This window comes from Sebastes umbrosus, chromosome 10 (genome assembly GCF_015220745.1).
Source record: "Sebastes umbrosus isolate fSebUmb1 chromosome 10, fSebUmb1.pri, whole genome shotgun sequence".
Lineage (NCBI taxonomy): Eukaryota > Metazoa > Chordata > Actinopteri > Perciformes > Sebastidae > Sebastes > Sebastes umbrosus.
The window spans coordinates 22,055,857-22,076,868 of NC_051278.1; the positions used below are offsets into that span (position 1 = coordinate 22,055,857).

The 21,012-nt window shown below is 40.4% G+C and overlaps 1 protein-coding gene across 2 annotated transcripts in view; it reads right to left on the reverse strand.

Moving 5' to 3' along the window:
* The window catches only part of adam12 (ADAM metallopeptidase domain 12), a 112,197-nt gene that overhangs the window by 70,481 nt on the left and 20,704 nt on the right, over window positions 1-21,012 (reverse strand). For both annotated transcript variants that reach the window (XM_037783250.1, XM_037783251.1), the window contains exon 3: window positions 18,511-18,584. In XM_037783250.1, the coding sequence (XP_037639178.1) occupies window positions 18,511-18,584 (74 nt within the window). The remainder of the gene's footprint in view (window positions 1-18,510; window positions 18,585-21,012) is intronic.

Genomic DNA, 21,012 nt, shown 5'->3' on the forward strand with positions numbered 1-21,012 from the left:
TTCTCTACGGTGCTGTAACGCAGACTCAACCTGTCCATCTTGTGCAGAGTTGGCCGCTGTTACATCCTCTCCACATATTGCACCACTGAGGCCGTTTGTGGTAATTAATCGTCCAAACTTTCACAGCGAAATATTAGAATGTGAAATGTGTGGCTCCAGGAGTGTATGAATTCTTTATTACCCGAAACAAAGCAGCACAGAATATTTTCTGGGCAGCCGGATGACGATGGTACAAACTCAAAATGCCTGGAGGCAACATCACCACCACTAACAAGCAGTGAACCGTAAACTCTTTATGTGGTGAGCTGTTAGAAAAATATGCTCTTGATACTGTAGCAGAGTGCTGAACACATGCTTGATCAATCTATTGTGGTAACGATACAAATGGTTACAAGCCTAAGGAGATCTTGTGCGGATTATTTTTAAATACTAATCACTAAGGAAGAATCCAAATCCGCCCTCAACCTCCTCTTGGCTAAAGGATTTGACGTCTTTTTTGCATTTAGAAAAAACACATTTACTTTGAGAGGTTCAACTGATAACTCCTATACGAGATGGTATTCTGTAATTGCTTATGTTGAGTCACTTATTTCCCTTAACTCAAACTAGTAATTGGTAAATTGTTTAGCCTATTTTATTGCCAACAATTGTGTTGGGTGGAGTACTGAGTGACAAGCAAAAAATATTAAGTCAGTTTTTTTTTTCTTTCGATTTTAGCTTTTTTGAGGGCTGTCAAACGATTAAAATATTTAATCATGATTAACCACATGATTGTCCATAGTTAATCGATTAATCACACATTTCTTATCTGTACCTTAAAGGGAGATTTGTTAAGTATTTAATACTCTTATCAACATGGGAGTGGGCAAATATGCTTGCTTTATGCAAATATATGTACAGTATATATTATTGGAAATCAATTAACAACACAAAACAAAGACAATTATTGTCCAGAAACCCTCACAGGTTTTAGCATTACAAAATATGCTCAAATCATAACATGGCAAACTCAAGCCCAACAAGCTGTCAGTGTGTCAGTGTGCTGACTTGACTATGACTTGCCCAAAACTGCTTAAAGTGGGCATGTCTGTAAAGGGGAGACTCGTGGGTACGCCAAAATTTAGCACAAGTTTGGAGTGTTATTTAACTTTCTTCGCGACAAGCTAGTATGACATGGTTGGTACCAATTGATTCCTTAGGTTTTTCTAGTTTCATATAATGCCAGTATCTTCACTTTAGCTTTAAAACTGAGAATAGTCTTATGTTAATGTATTAAAGAAATTAGTGGCGTTAAAACGAATTTGCATTAATGTGTTCACTTTGACAGCCCAAAAATATTTTTTTCATCATATTTGCTCAAAGTTACCGACTTCAAGGGCCTCTATGTAAGAATCAGAAATTGCTTGTTAACGTCGACACCTGTGGCCGTTAAGTCAACGAAAGTCAGCGTCCTGTTGCTCGCGCTTGTGCTCACTCTACATAGACATGAACGAGCATCGCTCAAAACAGTGAGGCGACACACGTCAGCTAAAACCACAATATCACTCTATATTTCACCTGCTTGGCAGTAATGTTAACTGATCAGACAGTACAGCATCGACTCCGGCCCTGGAGACCAAAGCTATGGTCTCCCCTGTGTCTTCTGACCACGGTCGGGTGGCTGAAGCAGGAAGAGTTAACACTGTTTGCAAGACGGGCTTCACTAGATATAACTTTGCGGTTTTCGGGCTTCCATGTAGTTTGTGTTGGAGTCTGAGTCTGAACAGCTTTAACCCATCTAATAGAAAAACTTAGCACATCCTGCCTGAATAATTGTACTGAATTAATAAATCTTCCAAAATGAATCCCTGTAAAGAAAATACTGAACAAATATCGAACAGTAAATTTGCCCAAAGGTTGATTATTTGCATGCTTGCCAAACAGAATACAAAAGGCCATTTTTACCTCCTGTAATGTTCTCCTGCATACTGAAGCTGATATATGGTTAACAAGTGTGTGCAGTAGCATCAAATCTTCATTAAAAGTTTGTGAGAAAGAAGTATTCTAAACAACCTCTGGAAACAGTTTTCGTATGCCTGCCCAGTACTGAGATGAACAGTTTTTTTGCTTTTGCTGCTTCAATATTCCCATCCATAACAAGCTGCACACCGGAACTAATGAGTGACTAGGGATCTTCAAGGGAGGTGGCCTATTATTATTCATTGAAAAAGAGTAAACAAATGCATAAATGTTAATGTCAGAGGGTTCCTATCTGTCCAATTAATCTATTGTGGCTCCCCTGGGCAGCCTCATTGTTCAGCCATACTTTTTTTGTCTTCAGGGGAAATATGCAATTAAGAGCTGAGCAGAAAAAAAAATATTAAAGATGTTTTTGTCTTTCATTTTTCTTCCCTTCCCTTTTATTTTTGTCTTACTCTGTCATTTCTTTCTTCCTGCAAGAAAAAAAAAATAACTGGTGCATATCAATATGAATCATCTTCGCAGCCACTTCATCCTTTTTGAAATCCTAAAAGTTGACACACAGACAACTTTAAAGTTCAAGCTGTAAGGAGCTGTTGTGCCGCACAAGACAACTGCTTTAATATAACACGCCGTCGCTCCACTGACTGCACACATCCCAGAGCATCGGCTCTCCAGTCTCAGACCGCACGAGGCATTCTTCCCCTCCTCTTAAAAAATGTCTCACGTCATTAAACGCACTCTTTACACTTTCATGGATGCTGCGCTGATTCGCCAATAAGATAATAGCATACAATCTGTCATTCTCCACCCCATTACCTTGCAAACATGGCGGAGACGGAAACTTTCACTTGGCACTGATGTATCATTTTAACATGAGGATCGGGGTGAGCAATCTGTCACTGATGCTGATGCGGTGTAACGAGAGTCGTCATGGCTGCTGGATATTGAGCGGGAGATGTCAATTATTGGATGGGCTACGGCTGGTAAAACAACAAAATGCTTTTAAGTTAATCAGAGCCCTGATTTTTTGGTTTCTAGCTTTAAGGCACTTGACATTTCTCTGATAGCTATGGCCAGTGTGAGCAGTCTAAAATACAATACTGCATTCCATCTATTCACCCGCTGACCGCGGGATACATAAGTCATAAAGCTGGTTGCCTCTCAATAAGATCTAAAAAAGGATTACAAAAAATGTCACTGACCTTCAAGAGTTTAAGCTCAAACAATATGTGCTGAACAGGTCACTGCACAGTATATCTGGAAGATGTGAAGTACCCTTTAAAGGATAATTCCAACTTGGCTCAGATTTTTGTAGGTTTGTCATTCTTACTGGTGATATTAACATTGTACTCAACAAATTAATTGCCAAGATCTGTGCTTATTTTCAGCTTTACCTCCAAATAAAGTAGTTTAGATGCTTGTTTACAGTTGTCTGTATCATTTGGCTGCTCATGGTTTTGTTCATTGTCAGACTTAGGCTGCATTCACACCAGATCAGGCGTTGCGGCAATTCGCCACATGGTTGTGTGGCCGTGTGGGAAAGTCACTTTTATGGCCCATTGACTGCGACAATTGACCCTTCGCTAAGTCCAGCCCCTCACACGCAGACTGGCCAATCATAGCGTAGCATCGGCCAGCTCTGACCAGGGACCGACAACTATACGGTTGCGCTCCGTAGACTCTCATGCAATCGTTGCAGATTTTCTTCATTTTCAGGCTGGTTTTGTGGATTTCGAGCTAGTCATGGTTAAACATTGTGTCTGGGGGCACGTGTGATAGTGATACTCATTACCCGGAGAGGTTGGAAGGAGATATACGTTTCGAAATTGTTACGTTTCTACAAAACAAAACCTGTGCAGCTAACATTAGCAGAATAAATTAACACATCATTAACTAGCATTAGCACTATACAGGTATTATGCAAGCTACTGAAGGTATACTGAATGTATAGACATGCTGCTTTTCCTTTGTAACGATTGTAACAGTGAATAAAGACCTACCCGGCTTTACAGGAACAGTGTTGTGCCTTAATTTCACTGTCATCCGTCTCGATCGCCAGGCGGTGACGGTGGTTCACTTTTACACTGCGATCTGTAGGCTTTAGCTTCTATTTTTATCTTTTTAACCTGTTTTTGCTGCTGAATCAGTTTGACATCCTGGTATATCCTTCAAACTCATATTGTAGCCCCTTCTGTCTGCTATACTCTCTGAAATTGCTTTCTTGTTTTTCCAAAAATTAGCTAGATATGTATGCAGGGAGTGCAGTGAGTGACAGTGTGGGCTCTATGGCAGCTCTGACAGCTTGACGGAGTAGCAGTGTGGGGGGGGGGGGGGGGGGGGGGTTAGCGAAGGGTCAATTAACGTCAATTAACAGCTCTGGATTGCGTGTAACATGATTGGCCACCAGAGCGTGACGTCGGGTTGCGTTTCTCCAAAAGTTGATTCTGATTCTACTTTCCCATCACATGCCGTCACTTTTTTTTTTTTGGCACTACTTCCGTTTTCGCTGCACCACCGGAATACAGCCTCAGTTGAAGTAATGTCGCCGTGTTCCCAGATCTCAGTAATTACTTTAGTGAGTACAATATAACCAATAAAAAACTGACCAAAACTGCAAAAATAAAATCCAAGTAGTGAAAATTATCATAACGACTGCTGCACTTTTACCAGTTTCACTGTTTAAAACACATTCTCCCATTATAAATATGAACCATTTCTTGTAGATTTCCTGTTTCTGTTCCAAAAGAACATATTCATCACTTTCAGTATACATTTATCTCTCTCTCTGCAGATTCAGAACTAAATCAGCAACAGCATGTCTTTGTATTTTTGTCCATAGAAAAATAAAATCCCACTGGCTTCTGTGTTTATACACACAGCCTGTGGATTAATTGTGCTGCTGTCCCTGTATTGTCAAGTTCAACATGGACCCAGTACAGCAAAAACTTCCCCTCCATCAGTGAAGTCATATGATGCACTTCCTCTCTTCCTTGTTTTCCAAAGCACATCTGGATTTATTGTGAACACACGCTTCCTCTCATGTGTGTGTGTGTGTGTGTGTTTGTGTGTGTGCTGTATGTAAACAACCTTGACCTTCTGAACTGATGAATGTAAGCCATGTGTTCACTGATGAGGCTGTTAGTCACTTTTCTGCTGAAACCTACATTATGTGACATTGCAGAGTTCTGCCAGAGGCTACTGTGCATACAGTATTTTATACATGCATGGCGATATATGCTTATTGTGTTTAGATAAAGTACATATATGATTTTAGAGAGGCCGACTGTAATCTGAATAGATCTGGAACATACATGATAACGGCAATCTAAAGTGCTGCAGACCAGTGGCTATAGCTCAGGATCAGCAGCATCAGCAGCAATGTCAATAATCCCTATAATCTGTATCTTATATCACCTGTATGGGCTGATAGCATGGTGAGGGATATTGCTGGCATTAACCATATCAGATAAACACCACACTGAGTGTGAAACTGCTGCTAAGCTGTGCTGTCTCAGGCAGAACAGTCCTTATTTCTCATGGGACCACAAATGACCCATTCTCTGTGCCGTGCTGAGATATAATGTAGACGAGCATGTGAATCACACACAAAGCAATTTCCACTTTGAAAAATATCTCATTAAAGCTTTTATATCATGATTTTTATGGTGAGGTTGTGTGTGAAAAGTAATTTTGATACACTCTACTGCCATCTGATTTTCTGGCCTTGGAACTAGGGATGGGAATCGAGAACCGTTTCCAGTCGAGAACTAGTTCCAAATTGTTCAATCCATCGGAATTGTAGGCCTCCGAGGTAATCAATTACTTTTATTGATTCAGGCTTGTTTTTCTGACAGTTGCGCATTGCAAAAACTCATGCGTCATTAGGGCTGGGACGATTAACCTATTTCCAGATTTGATACTATCACGATACTTAGGTGCCAATTCGATATACAGTATATTGCAATTTTTAAGTATTGCAATTCTACAAGTACTGCGATTCGATACTACGATTTATTGCAATTTTTTGTTAACTTTTTTATTGCTAGACCATGGGAAAAAGTTAAATTATATACTTCTAGGGACTTTTACTTAGAAAATATCTAAATTACTACAGTCAAAATGTTAGATTTTCAGCAAAAATCAAAGAATAAAGACATTTCCCTCACAAATTAGTGGTATTTTCTTTTTAATTTATAATGGCCATGTAATGTTTTATATTTCTGGTGAATATAACCCAATCAATCTTATTTCTATATATGGATTTTGTATGTACAGTTCCCTTTGTTAACATCTTATTTTGAAAACCGGACTTGGTCGCATGTTCAACTGTTATTAAGCAGACATTCTACACTGTGTTCACACTCAGCGATAATAGAACAGCTGCACTAATGGAAGACCGATGTAGGGGAACATTTTTATTCCACACAGAAAATTGATCAAGAATCAATTAGGGAATCGAAAAACTGGACCGGTAAGCAGAATCAATAATGGCATTGGTATCAATAGAATGTTATCAATTCCCATCCCTACTAAGAACTGTAATTTGATGACAAATTGTACGCTAATGGCTGTATCCTGTCATAGATAAAAATGCACTGAAGTGCATTATAATGTACGGTTCACACATTGCATTTCATTATGTTGAGAAATCTATTTGTGTACAGCGAGGCAATGTAATCACTCATGTACCACACTCTCCAGGTTTTTACAGCAGTGTTTCCTGCTGATGCAGATAAATGATGCTGAGGATAAATATGGATATTATGCACCATCAACATCTGAAGCCCCACTCCACCTTATCAAATACGCCAACACAGATAATAGATTTTCTGCTCACCTACGCCAAAGCAATAGTTCACTCCACTGACACCATACTGAGTATATCACAGAGACTAATTTAAAATAAAAAAGAGCTGCAGCCTTTTTTAAGGAGTTTTTGAACAAGACTGTAAATGCATCACATCTGTGCTCTCATTTGGAAGCGCTGTTACTCTCTGTTAAGTGCTCAGAAAGGAAACAGAAAACCGCTTGCTTTCACAGGATCCTGACTCTTCTGCTATAGCTAGCACATTTGACAGGTGACCCACTCAGTATATGTAAGGTTAAAAGCAGATAAATTGGGAGACGTTTCCTGAACAAATGATGCAAAATGCACAAATACAGAGAGAGAGATACACAGAAACACAACCGGAACCGTAAGTGCAGTAATGACACCCTCACCATCCGCTCTACTGCTGCAGGCCCCTAAAAATAGGTTTGTAGCAGCGAACAAATAGATGATGCCATATGCTGACATACTGCATTAGTGCATTAATGTATTCAATGGTTTCATTGAAAGCAGAATTATGACAATAACTGGAACACATGCATCATTTAGGCTAATTATTCCACAAAATTCCTGACTTTATCTACTGCAATCCAACTACAGCTTTAGGTAGTTGTTGCATTGTAATAAACATAATCTAATAAATCAATGACGTCATGCAGACACTATATTACAGGTAAAGTATAGTATGTGATTTTCTTTATGGCAAAATCATCTATCATTTGTTAAAAAAAAACTGGCTAAACACGAATCTTACCCAGCGATCTCTGAGTCTGGAAAATCAATCACACTTTTAGGGAACGAGGGATGTGGAGAGACTTTAAGAGAAAATACAACAATGAGAGACTTTGAGCTAGCTTGGCTCTGATGCTTGGCTCTGATCCCAACGGTCAAAAAACTACCACTCTAATCTTTTCCCCAAGCAACGCCTAAGACTGCTCTCTCTCTCTCTCTCTCTCTGTCTCTTTTTTTATTGTCTTTCAAGACTGGGCAACTTTCCCCAAGGGCAGTCTGCATTATCCTCAAACTCTTTAGCCAACTAATTAAAGATGGCAGGAGGCAAAATGCGATTAGTATGTGCTCTAAGCTTAACAAAAACTACAACCACAATGTCATCAGGAGGAGAAAAAGAGGTGAAATTCACAATCGAATCAATACTCAAACAGACAGGGTGTGTGAAGACTCTTGCTATAATAATATATGCTGCAGATCTTCCCAGACAAAATGTGCGTTTTTGGATAGTTGTCACAAGTGAAGGGAGAAGGTCTGACTGTCAAAGGGTTTTGTTTCTCAACCTGACACTGACAAAAAGCCAGCAGCCGGTAAAGGACTTCTAGCCGCTGCAGTTAACCTGTATGAAAGTCTTGTATTACGTTTGTGGGGATTGATATTTCGGGTTCAGAAATACCAATGAAATATTATCCAGATAAGGTCCATGTGAGTGATAGATCAGCGACTTTGAAGGCTTATCAGACACGAAACACCGCACAGCTGTTTATAACATTATGAGGAAGGATATCATAACTCTGGAGAGTAATACAGCAATCGTTTTATCCTCCGTTGCAAAGATCACCAGGTCAACAGTAGAAATATGCTGTTCATGTTGCAAAGTAATCTACTAGGAATATGTGTATGCATTGCATTATTTGATTGGCCAATGCGGTACGTTGCCTGTGCCGGAGCTATCTGCGTTGGCATCACGGAGACCCCAGGAAATTATTGGTTGCAGCCAAGTAAATAGACTAGCACACAATACCCCTCATAAAACGTTTTTTTTTTACAAGGGCTGTCAAAGTTAACGCAATAATAATGTGTTAACGCAAATTTGTTTAAACGCCACTACCTCCTTTAAAGCATTAACGCAACTTGGTACCAACCGCGTCATACTAGCTTGTCGCGCAGGAGGTTAAATAACCCTCCAAACTTAGGCCAAATTTTGGTGAGGAAAAACTGGGTTCTATGGGTACCCACAAGTCTCCTCTTTACAGACATGCCCACTCTATGATAGTCCGTGCAGTTTTGGACATAGTCAAGTCAGCACACTGACACACGTGGTTGATAAGAGTATTAAATACTTGACAAATCTCCCTTTAAGGTGCATTTGAACACGTAAAAATGTGCGATTAATCGTGATTAACTATGGACAAATATTTCAATCAATTGACAACCCTAATTTCTACATTCATATGGATTAAACAAGCAAGATATATTGTGTTAATTAATGAACTTTAGAGGTGCTGGTAGGCAGATGTTGTTATCTGTGGACATAGCCAGGCTAGCTGTTTCCATTTGTTTCCTGTCTTTGTGCTAAGCTAAGCTAACTGGCTGCTGGCTTACATATTGCCTTATGTTTAACAAACAGTATATACAGTATTGACAATAAACAGACTATTAACAAAATTGCACAAGTGGAAAATGATATTGCACAGTGAATTCTTGCAGTGCATTCAGTGTGCAAAACTATAAAATACACTGGACATCAGTTTCCTCTGCTATACTGTATGGTAATAGGAAATCAAAGAATAATTGGCATACACAATGAAGCAAAGTGCAGTGAAACAGCTAATAGAAACCTCTTGCTTGTAGGTGACTGGTGTTTAACCTTGTAATAATGTTTGAATTGATTGTGACAGGCAGAACAAAACACCTTGGCATCCAAAGTAAAGTCACACAGAGACTTGGCACCGAAGTCCGAGTACACATGTGTTGGCACCAAACAGCAGCCTGAGGTCCAACGTTCCCCACCGGTGGCTTTGACAGTGTCTCAGGTTGCATGGTGACAGAAGAGCTGCTCAGTGAAAACACAAGCATGCATGTGGAGTGCGTGGGAGGAAGGGATAGGGACAAACAGCAAGAGATAAAGGGGGGGGGGGGTAGAACAACCTGGATATAGACAGAGAGACATGTCACAGGAAGAAAGCATCACAAACAACTTGATCACACAGACATGCAGGAACAGAGGAAGTGGGAGTGATGGAGGAGTTGGTGCGAGAGGCAGAAGAAGTAAACCGCCAAAGTGTTGCTTTTGAAATTTGCTGCTACTCAACATCCAGCATCCATCTATTCCTGACAGGGCCGGTTCTAACCTACTATATTAGGTTGGGCTGGTAGAAATAATAGGTGGGCAACTGGGGCGGTAGGCAGTCCAGAGGTTAGAAAAGCAGACTAGTATCCGAAGGTTGCTGGTTCAAATCCCTGACCAAAAATCTGGCAAAATGACAGCCAGAAGGGTTGTCAGAGTCAATATCAGATGCAAGCTTCTGCCATTGTGTCCTTGGATGGGTTAAATTCAGAAGATGAAGTCCCCCATGGGGATTAATAATAGGGGTGTAAGTAAATATGGATACACATGAGTATTGCAATATTATGTTGTACGATACTCTATCAATAAAGCTAGAGTGAAGGTAGTGGCATCATATGAAACTAGAAAACCTAAGGAATCCATTGGTACCAAGCATGCAATGCTCCAAAGTTGCGCTAAAATTTGGCGAGGAAAAACTGGAATGGCGATTTTCATAAGAGTCCCTTGGTATCTGACCGCAAGATATGTGAATGAAAATGGGTTCTGTGGGTACCCACTAGTCTCCCCTTTACAGACATGCCCACACAAGAATTTGGGGAAAAACCATGCAGTTTTTGCATACAGTATAAATGTGTTATATTTGCCTATTGCAAAAAGGTTTATTTCTGGTGTGTTCTCTATACTATGACAGTTGTCCTAAAATTAAATTTTAAAACAATCGCAATATATCGCCTTCCTTACAGTATCGCAATATATTGAATCGTTACCCCTGTATCATGATATGCATCGTCAGGTTCTTGGCATTACACAGTTTTAGTGGGCAGTGGGCGATTTTGGAGGCGGGCTGTAGGCCGCCAATCAGAAGTTACAAACGGTACCGGTATTTTCTGTGCTATTTTTCCATTGACTTAAAATAAAAACCTTTTTTTTCTTAAATTCTGATTGGGTGGGCAAACTGCACGTTTGGGTGGGTTGAGTGCACCCCCTCGCCAGAGCCACCGCTGGCCTTGATTCCTGACCTCATGCTGGTCATTAAGTCAGCACGACTTTATATACTTTAGACTGCATGGAATGTCATGATTACTGACCAAGCATAAAAGTTCTTCTACAACCCGATTAGGCAGCAGAGTTGACAGCCAAACAAAATAGCGCCGCTGAAAGACAGAGCCACATGCAACTTATCTCATTTCCTTGACAGATCCAATTAAAGAGCAACTGAAACCTGGGATCTCTCTTTGTTTGGTCTGAAGTCCTCATCATTGAATGGACTGGGGGGATATTATACCTCCTCTGTGGTACCACACAATGAGAGAGATGTTGCCATTGTCAGCTGTGTTATTGAAATGGAGTGCATCTTCTTTCCCCATAAGAAACACACTGAGGATGTTGCTATGGGGATTTTTTGTCAAGAACATAATGATGTTGTTTTATGTGGCCATGTGTTTCAAAAGGGCTCTTTCCTCTTGTCTTTCCTGCCGCAGAAGAATGAAAGGAAATGTTCTCACTGGGAAACGCAGGACGCTGCGTAGAGAGCTACTTAGACTATGAACATATTCAGCTCACTGAGTTTCAAGGAGAAATGCTGGAAAAAATGCATTTTAAATAAAAACAGCATCCTTAGAATAGGACTGACAATGACAATACATCTTGTATTACTTAAAGTAAAGTACATTCAGCAATGTTAGCACATGGAAAAAAATATGAATATTAGAATGTAAAGAGATATGTTTCTGTTCATGTGATTATTATCTCAAAAGCTGGTTTGCATTTCCAATTTATCGTATTCTCTATAGAATTGACAATTTCTTGGTACCGACTAAAATGTATCCATAGCACAGAGAACTGAAAACTGATACCTTAAGCAGGCATCGAATGTCTGGTCAGATTCTTAATATTGCTTTTCTTTTTTTTTATCAGATCATTTCTGGTTTTGATAAAAATTTTGGCAGTATTTAACAATTGTTTGTTTTTAGACAACATGTAACATTTGAGTACTTTTGGCTTCTTTAGTTAAAGCCACTTTTAAAAAAAATAAAAATAACATTCTTCCTCTTACGAATGAAAAGTATGAAACACACCGTTGCTTTGTTCAATATGGGGCTGTCAAGGTGAAGGAATTTCTCTTACGGTGATAATGATTGGAAATATCAGCACTAGTATTGAACAATTTCAAACATGAATGGGCCTTAGAAACAAGAAATTATGATATTACATACAGAAAACTTCAGGAAGTGGGCCAAGCTGTACACCGCTGATACTTCTTTCTCTCTCTCTCTCTCTCTCTCTCTCTCTCTCTCTCTCTCACACACACACACACACACGCACGCAGGCACGCACGCACGCACACGCAGGAGCACCTTGGTCCCCCAGACAGTGCTATTGAAGTCTTTAATCAAGACTAATGTGGAATGTCCCATACGGCCACCATTAATCATTTGAAGCTGGCCAACTGTGCCATTGATCAATGCTATACATCAAAGCAACTGCTGCTGGCACAAGTCTGAACGTCTGTCCAGCTCTGTTTGCACCGTACAACACGCCAGGCCTTAAATATTGTATATGACATGGCCATTCCCATTGCTCTTACGTAAAAAAACAAACATGACAGAGTAATGGGAAAACATTTTCTCCCATTTAACCATATTAAGCTTCCGATTTTGAATGAACTATCATGTGGGAGAAAGAAGTTAATATGTAATGGGATATAAGACTGTTACAATTGAAATAAAGCAGAGAGGCGTAACTCAAGCTGAGAGGTCGATCTAAATCAGGCTCCAGACTAAATTGTTACATTGGTTGCACTGATGCGCCTAACTTTCTCATCAAGGTGCATCAACACATAATTTAAGTCTTCACCGCATCTTTTGGCATCGCAATAATACATGTTAAGCATTTTGTCAGGTCCCACAGGCCTATACTAGGGATGTCACGAAACCAGAAATTTAGTAGTCGATACCAATACCAGTGAAATTCCACGATTCTCTACCAATTCGATACCACGGTAAAAAACAACAGTAAAACAATAAATCACTGCGAGTTTGTGGTCAAGTGACAGAGAGAGTAAGGCTGTGTATTGGCAAGAATCTGGTGATACGATACGTATCATGATACAGGGGTTACCATTCAATATATTGCGATCTATTGCAATACAGGAAGCAAAGAGATATATTGCAACTTTTTAAATCTAATTTTAGGAAAAATGTTATAGTATAAACACACCACCACATGTTTAAAATCTGAGTAAAATGTTTTTCTTTTTTATGCAATCAGAGCAGTGGGTTCTGCATTTGCATTTATCACAGTCTCTGTAACATCCAACATGATAGCACTACTTTGAGAGGACACATACACTGAGAGGATACATCGCTTCGCAAATGAAATAAAGTATTGACTGAGTTAATCTTTGTATGTAAACTATTAATTAAAAATAGATTGTGTTTTTTGAGAATCAATACAGTATCACAAAACATAATATCGCAATATTTTTTTTATTTTCTTACACCGCTAAGAGAGAGGAAGAGAGATGCGCTGAGAGCAGATCGGCTGTTTGACGATTATCGGCGCAAAGAAGAAATTAGAGGTTAAGTTGCCTTGTGTTATTAAATCTACAGTGTCACACACACACACACTTTTTTCCCTTCCCACTTGTAAAATGAATCCGGCGCTGGGTTCAGGATTAGGCATCTTACAGGGGACCGGGGAGACATGTGATGGAGCAGTGCTCCACTGATGATGTCAGGTCTGGGCCGGGGCATTCAGGGACGAGCACAGGTGTTAACGGGCACCGCAGTATTTCTCTTGACACAAAACAATCAATAGTTCTCTTCATTTTGAATTACAGGTTGGTTTTATGTTTGTGATGTTGCTCGAGGAAGAGTAGCCTACAGGGCACGGTTTGACACACACACACACACACACACACACACATACACACAGACAGACCTGTCAGATTTTTGGTCGCACTCTGGAGCCCTGGAGTGCAAAAGAACATTAACTCTGAACAAACAGGAAGATGAGGTTTGCAGGGCTCTTCTTTTGACAACTGTGACACACTTTTTGTGATAACTTGTAAAACTGACCCTACATTTAAGGATCTGTGAAATACAGACGCAGTCCACTCGCTGCCTATGTGCCTATGAGTGGCCAGCAAGGACACAAAAGATGTGGCCTCTACCACCCAGAAAAATCAAATCAAATCCAAGCGTAGGTATTTATTTGCAAGGTGTTCAAAAACAAAGAGACTCGGACTCTCTTAAACACATTCAGTCTTGTTGTATATAACCTACGGAAACACTCCCCGCACACACGCACAGTGGACCCCCACTGATTTCTCTCCTCAGTAGATCTGTACTTGTCTTGCTGAAGCCAAGTTTTCTTGGGACAGGGCCAAGGGGCTAACAAACAGCAGTTTATTAATTGGATCTGGTTGCGTGTTGGTGATGACTGCGATCATTTCACACTGGCCTTGGAGCAGGTGTGCTCTGCAGCGGTGCCAAATGAGCAAACTGCATGGACTCAGCAGATTCAAGCAAAAAAAAAAGGATGAGCCTTCACAGAAAACCTTCCATAACTCAGCACAAAGAGGCACCACTTGCTAAGCTCTTGAGTTGTTTTTTTGCATTCAGATCTATTCACTTCCACAACTTAAAAAGGTTGTTTGTTCCTTTTCCCTTGATACTGCAATTTATTTTTAGCTCTAAACCTTCTATGTTTTCACCACATTTCTCCTTAAGTAGCATTAATGTTAACTAACGTCCACACTGTATTGCTTACATGTCCCTGACCTGATTCTTTGAAGGAATACCATGCTTACATTGAGTTAAGTACTCAAACATTAGATGCTATTTTGGACCACATGAAATAGAAAGTTGAAGATGTGTTGGACATAATTCCATCATGTTCCCTGTTAAAGCGAGGGTGGGCAGTGTATTTTAGAAACATTTTTGTAATAATTGTTGAAATTCTCTTTACATCCCGACAGAAATCAATAAATCAAATGCTCTGACAAAAAAACAAAACAGTATTTATGGCTGTCAGAGGACTGTAATAAGCCTGTCCAATCATTTTTACCTACAGTACCTGCCTGCCTACCTGCACACCAGGGTTTCCGTTCAGCATATGCCAGCTTTTAGCCGGTATCACTTGTAGACATCCAGCAGATAAAATGATCAGTGGCCAAAATGTCCGTTGGGGAAAAGGCCAAATAAATACATTAATTAATTAATAGCATATTAAATAGCCTAGTATTGCAAGATATGTTGCCAAGACAACTTAAATATAAACTCGTTTTAATGCCTCCGCTCCGCTGTGCTTCTAATCCAGCTTGCTTGAGAGAGAGACAGAGACAGGAAGAGAAGGAGGACTGCACACAATGGTTCGGTAAGGTATTAATAATAATAATAATAATTTTAATGTCAACGTTATGAATGAAGCTTCAAACTATTTGGTAGGCTACAGCCCTATGAGCCACAGAACAGTATTTTGAATTTGACAAATGCGGAAAATGGACCGACCGGCCTATTAATTCATCAACATATTTTCAAGTTATGTTAAATGTAGGTTATTATATGGCTATTTAAAACATATTGTTATACAGTTGTTCTATATGGCTGGAATACTTGAATATTAACGGCCGTCAAAAAAAAGAGTCTAGCGTGAACCATGCTGCACACACTCACCGGTATGGCATTTAATTTGTCTAATGCACATAAAAAAACAGGTATGGCATATGATATGAGCGCAAAGAACAGTATCCGCGAGCAGAACAGCATCATTGCTAGGAAGCAATTTCTGCTCCGCATGCACTAATGCGGTCCCGCGAGCACTGGGCTGTGACAAGCGCTCGCTCGACCCTCCCTATGCGCTCGCAACTGCTCAACACTTGCTCACTCGTCAAGTTCACGTCATGTGTCTCTCGTGACACACAACACTGTTCAAAAGTTTTCAATCATGAAAATGAGGTGTTTGAAATGTTTTTGTGTTCTGAGGTGCCTTCCTAAGCATTGTCAGAATGATGTAGACTACGTACAGCATGTCCACAGTTTAGCTCTTCAGAAATTTCATGATATAGACCAGAATTAAAAATAAGGTTTTGAGGGTCTAAACACTGCTTGGCTGTTCACAATGACTAGTTAATAGAACATGTGCTGTTTAAGAGGTTTAAGGTTTAATTAAAATATTCAACATATTTCTTCATATATGATGAAATGTTGTTGTTGCTGTAGGTACAATGTCACAAACTGATGCTCAAGTATCTCAGTATCCAATGAAGACACATTTTATTGAACAAAATTGGTAAAACCTGACTCCTGTGCTCCCCATTGAGCTCCATTAAAACGCGAACATATTCCATGCAGCTTTGCAGCATTAAACATGAACTTTAGAGCGGCATGAAAAAGTAAAACACTGCTATGAAGAATATCCACAGTGTGAACATGTGTCACTGAGCGAAGCAAGGAGGGCAGCTTTGGGTTAAAAAAAAGAAATTTGCGTACCACCCCTCTAAAGTGCTGTTATTATGAAAACCGCCTTTAAACTTCCATATTTTGTTCTTGCTGGAGGAAAACTGCCATTCAAACGCTAAAAGGAACCATTTTTATTAATGCCGAGCAATTGAACTGTCAAGCACATCTCAGCGACGTGGGATTGGTCCATCAAACTTCAATGTACTCGGTGTGTGCAATGTGCAAATATTTAATGTAGGAAAATGACATATTGGAGCAGCACTCACTGTTGCCACCTTGGAAAACATTACTGAAGATAATTCAGAAAAACTAAAAGGCATCGCTACATCCTTTGCATTTTCCTTTGATGTGGCCTCATCTCTCCTTCTGCTCCAGACTGAATGGTCACAGCCTCGACAAAACAGACCCACGTAGAGGTCAGAGACCACCTGTTCGGAGTTGGCTGAACTGGTGAAGCGATATCAGAGGACACATCTGGCCTGACAGAGAACAGGCCGGATGGGAATGGCAGCATGCTCCCGGGCCTCAGGCTGGTGACGGATGACTCACAGCTGAAGCCGAGGTCACTAGAGGTCACGTGGAGAACGGGCAATGGAAGGGTCAGTCAGGACATGGTTTTTCTAGGGAGTGTGTCATTTCTGGACAGGGACATTATATTTATAGGATTTGTTTTTTAGTTTGTTTGGCAAGTAATTGGAATTTGTGTTAGTGAGGGTTGGCAGGGTACCTTGAGCTTTGGGTGAGGGGAAATAAGACAGGCGGAGGAGTATTTCATCATTATCAATGTAATGTTTAATAATAAATTAATGTTTATCCGCTTAGTAGGGTTTTCACGAGAACCGACTTCACAACAAGTCGATGCCAAAATTCTAAAAACGTGACGGTACCTGTTTTTCTACAGTATTGCAGCTACCAAAGGTACCATCGGGACTCGAGAGTAATGCTGGCCCGACGTCCCGGAGATGATAGAACGATAACAGGAGGTGCCATTGATTTACTCTATTCAGTAAAAATTAGTATTGGGCAAAAGGTAAATTCTAACGTTATCATGATGTGTTCAAATGTAATCTTGTAAAATGTATTTTTTTTGCGTGAAACTTGAATAAATCCAGTTGTTTGAAGGAGATGTTTTCACAGCAATATAAAATAGACAAAAGAGGGAATTCTGACTTGTTTAACTTCCTAACAAAAAACAGTATGCAAACAGTAATAAAGGAGTGGATGTTGAAGTACATGGGATATAATGTTTTACTTTTGTTTTTTACCGAGATATCGAATTGGTATCAAGAATCGTTGAATTTCACTGGAATTGGTAACACATCCCTACCGCTCACATAATAGACTGGTGGTTGAAATACATTTTTTAAAAGCGTATTAATAGGGGTTTTAGATGGATGTAAAAGAGAGAATAAATATGTGAATCAATAGCCGTAATATCACTTCAACAACAACAACAACAACGTAGTTGTTTTTAATTTCCCAACTCCCACTAAGGTTCTGCAGCCAGAAAATCTCAGCGGCCCGATTAGTGTTTGTTCTCGAGTTACAAGTGATAGAATTCTGACCAGATGTGGGCCAAGTCCATCATTCCAGTGTCAATATCTGTATCCCAAAGCAGCAGGGTAAAATATTATGTCTCCACTCCCTCTGAGTAAGAAACATTGCAGAAACAAGACCTGAGACAGCGATGCCATCATTCTTGTGAGATTGTAAATGTCCCCGGACATGTAACCTGGCCTTTACAATCAATCTTTCCTCTCTATATGGAACCGTTTGTGTGCGAGAATGTGTGTGCATCTCCATATTTATGAACTCCAAATGATCCCACCCCTCGTTCCACAGTTCACTGTGTTATTTTCCGCAGTCTGGAAGGGAGTGGAGTGATGAGAGGAGAGGAAAAGCAAAGCAGAGGAGAACAAGCATGTCCTCAGAGCTCTCCTCTTCCTTATTCTTTATCAGCTTTCATCTCTCGGCCCTTCAGAGAGACTGAACCATAAAAGAGTCCAATCACTGGGGGACATATTATTTTCTCCCTCCTTGAATACACTATATCATAGCCCAGACCCATACAACTTCTCCTCCTCTTGCATATATAACTTCAGCCCAGCCATAGCCGGGAGCGTGGGTTTATCTATTGGCTCTGTGTGCGATTAACATAATAAATATCTAGATTCCTCTGTCCTGGTGCTCACAATGAGTATGGAGAGAGAATTTGAATAAATCAGAGGAAAACTCACTCATTTTTCTCCAGCAACAGGATCAGCTGCTCACCTTCCGCACGTACCAGCAGCTGGAGTGACGCAGGATAACCCTGAAACACAAAACAGTGATGGCAGTGTTAAGGTGGTGCCCGGATCTCACCCATCCTGCCTGTGGATCAGCATTCGTGTGAAGCTTCACCTTTAGTTTGAAACACAGGCCTTTTGTACAAGGCAGGATGTGGCAAAGCACAATAGTGTTAGAGGAACAGGAAGAAAGCTTCCACATCCTACACTTCCCAAGTCTGTGCATGACTCAAAGGTAGGTACATTGGACAAGTTTCAACTCACGTTTTCTATCCATACTGTCCAAGTAAGTAAGTTAACATCCTTAAGATTTTCATGAAATCAAATCCCAATTTTGTTACTATGGTCAACATTTTTCATGCAATAGCCAATCAACGTATTCAATGACCACCTTTCTATATAGTAGTTTTCACTGTTATTCCACCATTCTCGTGCTGGATTCAAATTTCCTACCTATTAGGGCTGTGCAATTAATCAAATTTCAATTACAATTACAATTTTGGCTTCCAACTATTATGAAAACAAGATAATCGACATAAAATAATTATTGTGCGGCATTCGATTTCACAATGACACTCTCGTTTTGTCTTGCGTTATAAAACCAGCACACCCCTTTATTTTACAGCGATGCACTTTTGCTTTGCTTGACGGGTCAGGGAGGGCCACTTGGCGGCGGCCGTGTGGGAGGATCCCCTCGTGGGAAATCTCCTCAGCGCTGGCTGCCCCTCGCCGAGCATATTTCCTCTATAGTGGGGTGCCACAACCGGCTCTAGGTCGGCATGGAATGGCCCGGGGCGAAGATAGCGCTTTACACTACCCCTGTACAACTTTAAATCAGATTAGGGTTGCTAATGACATGTATGGTGGAAAAAGCCGTTGAAATTGCACTTTTCTGTTAAAACTAGTTGATACAGAAGAGGACATTATCTGCAAAAATGATGCTAAATATTGGATATGGACAGTATTTCTTACCTAACCTAGAACATGAGTCCAGTATTCGTCCGGCATCTCAATATTGTTGTGACGTTTCTTTGGCAGAAAAACTGTATTTCGGTGCAGGAGCAACTGTGATGACTGTACGATGTGAGTACTTCAGTGTCACTGATTTATGGCTGCAAGAAGCCAGGAAATGAAGGTGATCCAGGATATTTCCCTCACAATGTCAAAAAATGACATTTTGAGATTAAATCCTGAATCAAATCTCAAAACGGAATTTCTCAAACGCAATTTCCCAACAAACAACTCTGAGACGACTTGATGTTTTTCAGAAAAATAGTTATCAGAGTAAAGAAGTGCCCTTGCAGCAGGACAGAGGCCTCAGACCATTCTTACAACATGAACACAAAAAAACAAGAAAAAGACATGAAGAATATAATCCATCCTCGCTCGCAGAGAGACAGAAATTGCCAGACATGTACACAGTGAGGAATAGATGTAGATTTCTGCATCATCAGTTGATATTTCAGACGCACTCTGTCCTCTTTCACGGTGACATTTCTCAGGTCTGCTGACCGATGCCTTCAGGCTAATACTTTGCCAGTCGCTCTGCAGCTTTGTCTGAGAGTCAGTGCGTCTATGTTTTTTTGTGCAAGTGTGGCTGTAAGTGTGTGTGTGTATGTGTGGAGAGTCGGTGTCACTGTAAGTAATGATTCTGCAATACTTTACGAGTGCTTCATAACCTTCTATTGGCACAAGGAGCACCTATATCAATTTGTTATCAGGGGAGGTTCAAGGTCTTAGTGCAACCTCCGGTAAGATAACCACCAGCTGCCCTAGAAGTCAGTTTAATATGGGGAGGGTCAGCCTAGTGTAAAAATACTACTCAACATAAATGTTTTATGTCAGCAATAGCTGGTGGTCAAACATATCTGATGTAGTTAACTCCTATGTGACATGTAGTCATGCAATTAACTTCACTGCCCCTCTCTACTGACTGACTTTGAGAGAGGAGCATAAGGCTGGAAAAAAACAACTCTCTCAGATGGTGACTTCCCTGCACCAGGAAAAAAAAATATGTTTGATTACTTGGGGAGTTCTCAAACACCTACGCATTTCCCTCTTCTGGAAAAGTTTCCTTAAGTTGTGGTGGGGGATGCCGAATTTCAAACATTTTGTTTTCCAGCTGTAGTAGGTGGGACAGAACGGTTTTCTTCCCTGCCTGAGAACACTACGTCTAGAGAGTCCAGAGAGGGCTGATTTGACTGTACGTATGCATCTTTTTAATCTAGTTTATGTTATGGTGCAGGAAAAGAAATGACAAGGCTGCTTCACGCTGTCAGATCATTCTCGCAGCATCAGGTTTGTGCAATGCTGACTTGTAAAACTGATGAAAAGCTGACGAGTTTCAGGAGGTAATTTCACAGTATGTATCGCCTACGGAGCGAAATCATATTCAACAAAGAAAAGGAGAGGGAGCTAGCGAGGACAGAAACCACAACAGGGAAACGACAGAGG